The sequence below is a fragment of the Malania oleifera genome, chromosome 8 (assembly GCF_029873635.1).
Source record: "Malania oleifera isolate guangnan ecotype guangnan chromosome 8, ASM2987363v1, whole genome shotgun sequence".
NCBI classification, from domain to species: Eukaryota; Viridiplantae; Streptophyta; class Magnoliopsida; order Santalales; family Ximeniaceae; genus Malania; species Malania oleifera.
Genome location: NC_080424.1, coordinates 42,404,117 through 42,414,805, shown reverse-complemented (window position 1 = coordinate 42,414,805; position 10,689 = coordinate 42,404,117). Strand labels below are relative to the sequence as shown.

The 10,689-nt window shown below is 40.4% G+C and overlaps 1 protein-coding gene across 1 annotated transcript; it reads left to right on the top strand.

Moving 5' to 3' along the window:
* The first annotated feature begins 8,934 nt into the window (after positions 1-8,934).
* LOC131161338 (protein PHOSPHATE-INDUCED 1-like) lies at positions 8,935-10,286 on the top strand. The gene has a single exon (XM_058117044.1). The coding sequence runs from the start codon at positions 9,142-9,144 to the stop codon at positions 10,111-10,113; it is 972 nt and encodes a 323-aa protein (XP_057973027.1). The 5' UTR covers positions 8,935-9,141; the 3' UTR covers positions 10,114-10,286.
* Positions 10,287-10,689: the final 403 nt, after the last annotated feature.

Here is a 10,689-nt window from a genome sequence, read left to right as displayed (position 1 = left end):
ACTTTTCTTTGGCTTATCATCCATGTCCTCATTTTCTTCAAACTTTAAATTATTATCTTTAAATCCATACTTTGACTCTTTTAAACTTCATTTGATCCTTATGAGCACTTTGACCTTGCTTTCTCATATATGAGCCCTGAGCTAACATTACTCACACAAATATGTTAAATTCCACTTGTTTGTTAGCATAAAAACAAGAAAATAAGATTTTAAGCCTTGTAAGGCCAACATAGTTGATCAAATTGCGCGATTTAATTTTTGCTACATATTACAATTGATTTATTTTACTTGCACTAGATTGATTTTAGGGTTGTGAAAATACTGTTGTTAGGATACTGACCTAGGGCATTAATTTTAAAAATACCAATTCACCCCCCCTCATGGGATCACGGTAAAGCTAACATTCAGCATCTAGGGAAAATCGATCATCGACGTTTCGCTGTAACCATCGATTATTTCATTGTAACTGTCAACTATTTCAGACAGACTGCATGGAATTGCTCTCAACTTCAAACCATTGATAGTTTGGTTGAAACTATTGACGATTTCGTTTGGCGCAGGTCACAGAATTTAAATTTGGAGATCAATAGATTGGTGGGATTTGAGGATTTTCCTCCGAGGATTGCTACAAGGATGATTTAGATAGATTCTACAATTTCTATATACTTTGGATTCGTATATAATCATATTTTGTAACCCTAATTGTAAGCTTGACATTGTGATAGTGAAAAATTCAGTTGATGCTCTCGCAAACGTATGCACATTACCAAACCATATAAATCTTGTGTCTTTTGATTATTGCTTTCATTGATTATCTTTGTGAGTGATTGCTTGTTCTGTATTGCTCATCATTGAGTGCTTGCATTGCTTGTTTTGTGATTGATTCGAGTTTGTGTGCGACTTCCGCTATGCATTTGCACCTACAGTGACGAATCGGATACCATCACTAATAATGCATTATTAGTGACGAATATGAGGTTCGTCACTAATGGCTTAAATATTAGTGACAATTTTGATTTCGTCACTAATAGTGTATTATTAGTGACGATTTTTGATTCGTCACTAAAAATGATATTTGTTTGCAGTGTGGAGGTTAGTGGGCAATGAGTTTGTACAACTTAATGCTTCTAGAGGTGAGCATAATTCGGGGAAACTCGAATTAACCAACCAAATTCTGTCGGCTCGGTTTAGTTAAGAAATAGGTTCAGTTCGATTCGATTACGGATTTACCAAATTTCGGGTATTCAATTATCAATTTGGTTAGGATGAATTTTAATTTGGTTAATCGGATTACCCGAATTAATAATTAATTAAAATTTAAATATAAATTAGTATAATATATATATATATATATATATTATATGTTAAAGGCACGGTTGGAATTGGGGAAAGGCGTGCAGAGCCACGGTCTACCCACTTGGGGAGTTCAGACCTGGGTGGCTAGGCATGTCAAAAAACTTCTCTGGCGACGACGACAATGTTCGACCATTCCCAATTCCCAAATTCAAAATCCCAACTTCCCCAATTTGATCCCCAAATGCCAATTCCCATTTCTTTTCTGGTTTTCAATTTCTTAGGGTTAGAGACTTAGAAAATTCAAGTTTCAACTTTCAAATTCGGGCGTCAAAACTCTTTACTCAGCTGTGATACATGAAGCGATGCAGGTGATTCTTGTTCTAATTGTGTTCGTGTAGTCGTGTTCGTTAGATAGAGCAAGGCCAAGGGTTTTGTGGAATCGTGTTCATCAGAGAGAGCAACTAAGCAGTGAGCAGGTGATTTATGTTCATGCAATTGCATTCGTGAATCGCCTCTTCGCAGCTTCGCCTGAGTGGATGAGCCGCACTTCCCAATTCCTGTCCCAATCTGCTTACCTTCTTCCCTAAGTTCCCTATTCACGGCTATGCCTGAGTGTCACGGTCCGACTATTTTCACACCATTGTGAAGGGTCGTGTGGCACTAGCTAAAGCACTCTTGCTTAACTAGCCAGCCTATCCTTTACCAACATTCATCCACAAAGCAATTTCATTAACATTCATTCAGATAGCAGCGAAAACAGCAATCAATTCATGAAAGTCATGGTAAGCAAGCAGTAAACATTGAAGCAAACGTAATTCATTAACAAATCCTCCGTTGACATGGTGTACTTAGCAAGGGAGGCGAGTAGGCTAAGCACGTTGACAATTGCTAATGAGTTTTACAATGACTGATGAACACTCACCCTCCCCTAAAGAGGTTTTTATGTAATTATCATCCTGGCACTAGGAAACATCAAAGTGACCGAGGAATCATACTGCCTTATTTGGCTTACAAAGACTCTACTAGCAGAAAATAACCCTACACTAGTATTTACATGATGGAAACTCATCCCAAGCACACGAGATAAGCGGTCACAGGCACGCATAATGCCCTGAACAAGCTTAGCTCGTGACATTCTCCCCCACTTATGCGGTCGACGTCCTCATAGACTTTTGGCGGTAGGTACACTTCAAATTTGTCCATGAACAATTGAATATCTTCCGCAGAAATCCAGATGATTTCTTTGTCATCAAGGCATTTCCACTTCACTAGGAACTTCTGCCGCTTCTTCCTTGAGGATATGAACTTTCTATCTGCAAGGATCTTTTCAACATCATGTCTGTCAGGTTGCACTGTCTTCAACTCTACTCTATTGGACTGACTTCTGCTCAAGTCATTGGTGTTGGCGTTGAATGGCTTGAGGCAGCTGACATGAAACTACGGTCTTCTCCCCTAATCTGCCCACTTCTTCATATGCTTAGAAGCTTTCTCCAGATAAGCTTGGGCAAACTCTGCATTCTGTCTCCCTTCACTGGTGAAGATGTACGCCCTGGGACTCTTTTGTCTGTACGACTCGCCCACTGTGTGAGGTAACAGCGGCTGCTGGCCTGTAACAAGCTCAAAAGGGCTATTATTGGTTGTTGAGCACTTTTGGGTGTTGCCACATATTGGAGCCACATCAAGTAGTTGCACGTCATTCTTCTGGTTGTCATTGACAAAATGGCACAAGTACTCATCTAGCAGTTCTCTGAATCTCTTCATCTATGTGTCTATCTGTTGGTGATAACTCGAAGAGATGTCAATATATGACTTGAATATCCTGAAAAATTCTGTCAAGAAGTTGTCAGTGAACATTATGTCTCGGTCACAAATAACAACTTGGGGAACACCCCAATGTTTCACAACAGTCACAAGGAACAATTGTGTTGTCTCCTTTGCCAAACAGTACTTTGGTGCGGCCATGAAAGTACCATACTTATTCAGCTCCCCTTTGTCTTGTTGGCAAGTGAGACAAGTTTTGGTATAATCAGCCACATCATCCCGCGTGTGCGGCCAATAATACCTCCCTAGTAGTACTGTTATTGGAGTCATTCTCCGCGAATACCCCTCATCGAACTTCCTACAATATCTAGTAAGGCCAAGAAAGGAACGCAACTCCTTCACTATCGTGGGGATCTTCCGTTCTTGAATCATCCTTACCTTCTCCATAACCCTCCGGATACGACTTTGTTCAACCACTTGACCAAGGAATTTGTTGCTCTGCAGAGTGAAAGAGAAATTCTCCTTCTTCACATCCAGACTGTTTCCCCTCAGCCTGTCGAACACCTTTGTAGATGCTCTTCATGTTTCCTCTGAAACAACACTGATGCTCCCAACGGTGTTTTGGAAGGGCGAAAACATCCCGCTTCCAACTCATCAAGTTGTTTCCCCAACTCTACTATCTCTCGAGGAGCAATCCGACATGGCCCTTTAGCAGGTGGTTTCACTCCTGATAGCAACTCAATTTTATGCTCCACAGTCCGTCGTGAAGGCAAATTGTGAGGTAGCTTATTCGGTAACACCTCCTTGTACTCATCCAACACCGCTTGGATGGTCGTAGGCTCTAGCTCTTGGCCTACTTCTTTGTCTACCACCACCGTGGCTAGACGTGTCTGCTCACCTTGACCCAATCCCTCATTGAGTTGTATGGCTGAAAGGGACTTCCCTTCATCTCCTTTCGTTGCAATGACTTGCACTATGCACGAGTGATCTCCCATCAGACACAGGGAACTAGCTGAAGGCATCAGCACTACCCTCGTCCCCCTTAGGAACTCCATTCCTAGAATGACTGGAAAGTCATCCAATGGAACTGCTGTGAAATTCACATGACCTTCCCACTGCCCAAGCTTCACGGTAACTTGCTTGGCTACTCCCAGAGTAGGTTGGGCTACAGAATTAACTGCTTTCATGCGTCCCGTATCCTTCTCTAAAGATAAGTTGAGTCTCCAAGCTTCTGGTTGCGAAACAAAGTTATAGGTAGCCCCGGTATTCACCATAGTGCGAGTGCTCTTCCCATTGATTCTCAAGTCCACAAACATTAGCCCTCTGGCTCGTGTAACATTTGGGGCTTTCGCATGCGTTTCCAATGCGCTCACCTTCCGCATTGCACCCATCCTCGGGGTCTCATCTTCTTCCCCATCGTATTCCAATGCCTGTTCGGCAATGGAAGCCTGTAAAGCATTAAGTGATGCTTTGTGAGGACACTCAAAAACTCTATGAGGACCTCGACACAAGAAACACTCAAGTTTACCCTTTCCCTTGGGTGTGTTGAACCCTCGAGACGACAAAGCTTCCTTTAAGGTTTATGCTTTATAGTCGGGTCCCCCACTCTTGGGTTTGCCTTTTTTGAAATACTTTCCATTGTTTCCCTCTCCGCCAGATCCTTTGGACAAAGTGGTATTCTCCCCAGCGTAGTCAGTCAAGCATTCTGCAGCAGCTTGTGCGGTAGACAAGTCTTGAACTCTTTGTCTGTGAAGTTTAGTCCTTGCCCACGGTTTCATCCCTTTTATAAAATAGAACAACTTGTCCTTCTTCGACATATCCTGAATATCCAACATCAAAACAGAAAATTGTTTCACATATTCCCTAATCGACCTAGTATACTTGAGGTCTCTCAGTTTCTTCCTTGCATTGTACTCAACATTTTCAGGAAAGAATTGGGCCTTGAGCTCTCTATTCAAGTTTGCCCAATTATCAATTACACAGTTTCCATTTTCAATGTCATTGTACTTAGCACGCCACCATAGTTTGGCGTCACCCACCAAGTACATGATTGCAGTATCCACTTTCACCTGTTTTGAGGTCATCCTCACAATGTGGAAATACTGTTCCATATCAAACAAGAAGTTCTCTAACTCCTTAGTATCACGGGCACCCCCATACGTCCTGGGTTCAGGTACCTTGGTCTTACTAACTCCCGAAGTGTTGGAGTTCCCCATAGCAAGAACCATCAGATTCACTTTTGCGTCCAGATCAGCCATCCGAGCCTGCAAAGTTTCCACAGTGTGGTGAAAGTCTTCTGACATTTCACTTGTCAAACTTGCTTGATGTTGTTGTGATCCCACAACTTCATCAACAAGTCCCCTCAGTTGGGCCATCTCGTTGGCCATATTGTTGGTTGTCTCTTCAACCTGTGCTTCCAGTGCACTAAGTCTTTCAACATTGTTTGGTGTCATGGTCAATTACCAAAACTTCCAAAATCCCACAACGAAGGTAACTCAATTCTCGTAGCAACTGAGCCTTGGCTCTAATACCAAATGTCACCAACCTGGCTTTGATACCAAATGTCACGATCTGACTATTTTCACACCGTTGTAAAGGGCCGTGCGACGCTAGCTAAAGCACTTTTGCTTAACTAGCCAGTCTATCGTTTACCAACATTCATCCATGAAGCGCTTTCATTAACATTTATTCAGATAGCAGTGGAAACAATAATCAATTCATGAAAGCCGTGGTAAGTAAGCAGTAAACATTGAAGCAAACATAATTCATTAACAAATCCTCTGTTGACATGGTGTACTTAACGAGGGAGGCAAGTAGGCTAAACACGTTGACAATTGCTAGTGAGTTTTACTATGACTGATGAACACTCACCCTCCCCTAAAGAGGTTTTTATGTAATTATCATCCTGACACTAGGAAACATCAAAGTGGTCGAGGAGTCATACTGCCTTATTTGGCTTACAAATACTTTATTAGCAGAAAATAACCCTATACGAGTATTTACATGATAAAAACTCATCCCAAGCACACGAGATAAGCAGTCACAGACAAGCATAATACCCTGAACAAACTTAGCTCGTGACATTGAGCCCCTCTTCCCAATTCCCGTCCCGATCTACCCACTCTCTTCCCTTGAATTGGTAAACAATTTACATTTATATTCTGTTTTTAGTAATTAATTTCAAATTTTTTTGGTTAAATTTGGTTAACCGAAATCATTAATTAAAAATTTTGGTTAATTTAGTTAATTAATTAAATTTGGCGAAACCATTCATTTGTTCACCCCTAAATGCTTCTATCCAACCCAACAATGATATGTCACAAAAAAAAATTAATATATTTTTAAATTTCATTTAATATGGTTCATCAAATCAAGTATTAATTTTATGTTCCCAAGCACAAACTTGCATTCAAAAAATACTTGACAATTCTCTTTCAACCAAATGTCCATATTGACTGCCGAGTAGATGTGGGACAAGTACAGCTGTGAGCTATTGACATTTCCGACACAAAGAATCCATTGCGTTTCATAAAATGTGGTCAAAGCTCCAAAGTTTAAATAAACACAGCTGATGAATTTTTTGAATTTAAAAAAAAAAAGTAATCAAATTCTGAAGGGAAGTATATAGAGTTATCTAGAAAAAATGAAATCTTAAATTAATTAATTAGGAGGTCACCCGTGTGGCTATTTAGCTACACATTAATTAATTAAAATGAATATTAAATTAAAAATTGGTCAAATGAAACATAGAAGCTAGCTACAAGAATTGACCGAAAAAGCCGTCAAACACGGTCGATTCTTGTAGCTAGCTAGACTATGTTTTGTGCGAATCGGGGTATCAGGATATGGCAGCTGGACGCCTTGCTCCCCTTTTCAACACTCGTACATTGCATATATGCATAAATTAAGAATGAGGAGCCTCTTATTACATAACATAATAAATATATTTAATTAGTTTATTAAACCTACAGCTATTACATGTGCCTCGTGAATGCCATGCTTATGATATATTAGTCCACGTACTGGTTGGCCTGTGAACTTTGGTCTCCCTTAGAGCTAGGGTAATTAACAATAGCATTCAACGGCCTTTTACTATCTTTATATATACATTATGGAAAATGCTCCTTAATTGTAGCTAACTATCCTATATATATATTAAGTCAGCCTCCTTATTTGATCCGCGCTGCCCGTGACTAGGTTGGGAACTCTCTCTCTTTCTCTCTCTAAATAGCATTTCTATTATGATATACTAGTTGTGGCTCGTGACTTTTGAGTGATAATTATAATAAAATAATTTTTAAAAAAGTAGTAAATAAATATGTCTTAAGAAATATTATTTTAAAAAAGTTATGAATAATTAGGGATATTTTTTGAAATATGTATGGATAATTATAGAGATTTTTTTTTGAAATTTTTATGGGCAGTTATAGGTACATTTTGGGATGTTAAAAAGAACAAAATTTTCAATTTTTTAAAATAAATTTTTAGCTTTTATTATAATGAAGTTGAAATTTTCTAAAAACAAGGTTGAGTTTTTGCAATTATTTGAAAAATAGTTCAACTTGCCATAACCTTTTTATTTTTTAAGAGGAAAATTTTAAAATTTATAAATTTTGAACTTTTACAAGTTAAAAACTTGTCTTTTAAAATTAATTGTTCTATTATAAGTGTATTAAAATTTCCAAATATTAGAAAATTATTTATGCATTATTTGCATCTCTTAAACTAAAATAAAAATTTTGATTATTTTGAATACTACAATTTGTCCATTATTTTACCACACACTTATATTTATTATTATTATTTTTACCAAACCCTTCACGGGATCCTGCATACGTGGAAGCTTTGTGCACGGGCTATTCCTTTTTTTTTTTTTTTTTTTGGAATAATGTTCATTACATCATTATTTTGAACTTTAAGGTTTCTTCTTATCTATCAAATGCGGACTAAATTAAGCTTAACAAAATTTTTTTTTATTATTTTATTATTTTAAATTACTTAATTCCATACACCAAAAAATTCAGATTGTAAACAAAGAATTATCTATTATTCAAATCAATTTTGGATTTAGAGCTTAGAGTAGCCCACGCAACTAAGCATTTTCCTAGAGCATAGGATCGATGCCTCCGTGGCATCCTGCTGTCCCGTGAGGGCCATACCACTGTTGGAGTAGGTGAAGCGAATCAAAACATGCCACCTCATCTCACGGGTATAGTATGCAGATTTTTAGTTTAAGGAGCGCGTGCTCTCACGTTCTGTTATCCCTCGGATACTCTCGCCACGTCAGAGCCAAACGCTCGCTGCCAGTTGGAAGGACCCCCGCATTCCAATAAATCATACCGTCTCCAGCTGGCCATCTCTCCGACGTCACCCCTTTATTTCTTCCTTTTCCCTTTCCTGCCCATATCAGAGGCTGGATCCTTTAGCCTCAGAAGGCTATTTTGGTAAATTCGATCTGCCCATGAACTGTAGCTAAGCTGTGATGCTTTTCTGCTCGCTAATCAGGAAACCTCCATGGGGGCGCCTCTACCCTTAGCTTTTAAGGCTTTGTCTTTATTACAACGGGCGTTACTCCATTTGCTAAAGCGGTCCTTGTCTTTCATTCACGCGCTTGAATAGAGCTTGAACTCCAAGGGCCTTTGAACTACAGCCTGTTTAAATTTTGAGTTTCCGACATCGGAGCGTGCAGTGGGGTCGCAACCAAAGCTCTGCAAGTGGGCGTTGATCGTTTCTCTTTCCAAGTTTAAAAAAACGCGTTGTAAGTGGACCGTTGGGCGCTCTAATCCGAATCGGCAAATCGTAAATGGGAAGCCATATCCTTCTCCCACAGGCTGCTATTTTGATGTCTCTTTCTAGGCAGGTTCTTCCTACTCTGAACCCGCCCACTTCTTTTGGGATTATTATTTTCAAATTTTACAGAGAGTTGAAAAGAGAAAGGAAAGACCCTATTTCACGCCTCTATATAAACTCACCACCACCCGCTTCCTATACCTCACCAAGCACATAGCTTCTCTCTCTCTCTCTTTCTCTCTCCCTCCCTCCCTCCACAGTACCCGGCCATTAGTCTCTGATTCCGCTGAAAAAATGGTTTCTTTTCCTTCTTTTCTTTCTCATGGGTTCCTGCCACTCATCTTTCTAATTTTGCTATTTCATGTGTCGTTGGCCGCAAGGAGGCTACATGAGCTGGTGCAAGACCAGCCTCTGCTCCTGCGATACCACGACGGCCCTCTTCTCTACGGCAACATTTCCGTTAACCTCATCTGGTACGGAAACTTCAAGCCATCCCAGCTCGCCATTGTCTCCGATTTCATCTCCTCCCTTTCTTCTTCCCGAAAACACCACCAACCCGAACCCTCTGTTACCACCTGGTGGAATATCACGAAAAAATATTACCACTTCTCCTCCAAAAGAGGACAACCCCTATCCCTCCGTCTCAAAAATCGAATCACGGACAACACCTACTCCCTGGGGAAGCTCCTCACGAGCAAGCAAATCGTGCAGTTGGCTTCGAGGGGCGAACACAAGAACGCCATTAACGTTGTTCTGACTTCCCCGGACGTCGCCGTCGAGGGGTTCTGCTCCGGGCGGTGCGGGACACACGGGTGGTCTTCTTCCCCTGCTGGAAGCAACAAAGTGAAGGGGAAGAACAACAAATTCGCTTACATTTGGGTGGGGAACTCGGAGACTCAGTGCCCGGGTCAATGCGCTTGGCCCTTCCACCAGCCCATCTACGGACCGCAGAGCCCGCCCCTGTTGGCGCCCAACAACGACGTCGGCTTGGACGGCATCGTCATAAACCTGGCTAGCCTCTTGGCCGGAACTGCGACGAACCCATTTGGAAATGGGTATTACCAGGGCGAATCCGGGGCTCAATTGGAGGCTGCTTCTGCCTGTACAGGGATTTATGGAAATGGGGCTTATCCTGGTTATGCAGGGAACCTGTTGACCGATGAAACAACAGGCGCCAGTTATAATGCCAATGGTGCAAATGGGAGGAAGTACTTGCTTCCGGCGGTGTATGATCCTTCTACATCGTCTTGCTACACTTTAGTGTGAAAAACAGGGGAAACAAGGGGATATAGTAGATTGTACACTCCGTAACCGTAGGGGGTATTAAGAGGGATTTACAGTGTAATTTTTTGATTGATTTATTTGTTTCCAGTACGTTTTTGGGTAAAGTAAACTAGTTGGTTTGCTTTTGCATTTAAAAATCAGAATGCTTTCATCAATTGCTCACTTCAGATTTATTACTTGTTTCAAATGTTCCAGCCAAACTGCTACATTGATCTTAAGGATTCATAAATTGAGAAGAAGCTTTATTTAATGCCTTAAATGTTTCGGTTAATAAACATTTCACGAAATGTGTTGCTGATTATACCGCCTGAATTAATCGTCTTATGCATTAGCAGGGCATAGAGTATGTTGAAATTATAAAAATAACATTTCGTGAGCTGCTAACTGAATTAAATAAAAATAACAACAATAACAAAGCTTGAACTAAAACTAATGCTGCTGCTAACTCTGTTATTACTGAGCGAACTCAACTAACTAATGCTACTGCTGAAAAACAATAATTAAAATAAAATTGTAGGTTGTAGGCTGCGTGAGGAGGTGATCTGCTGCTGCTCTGTA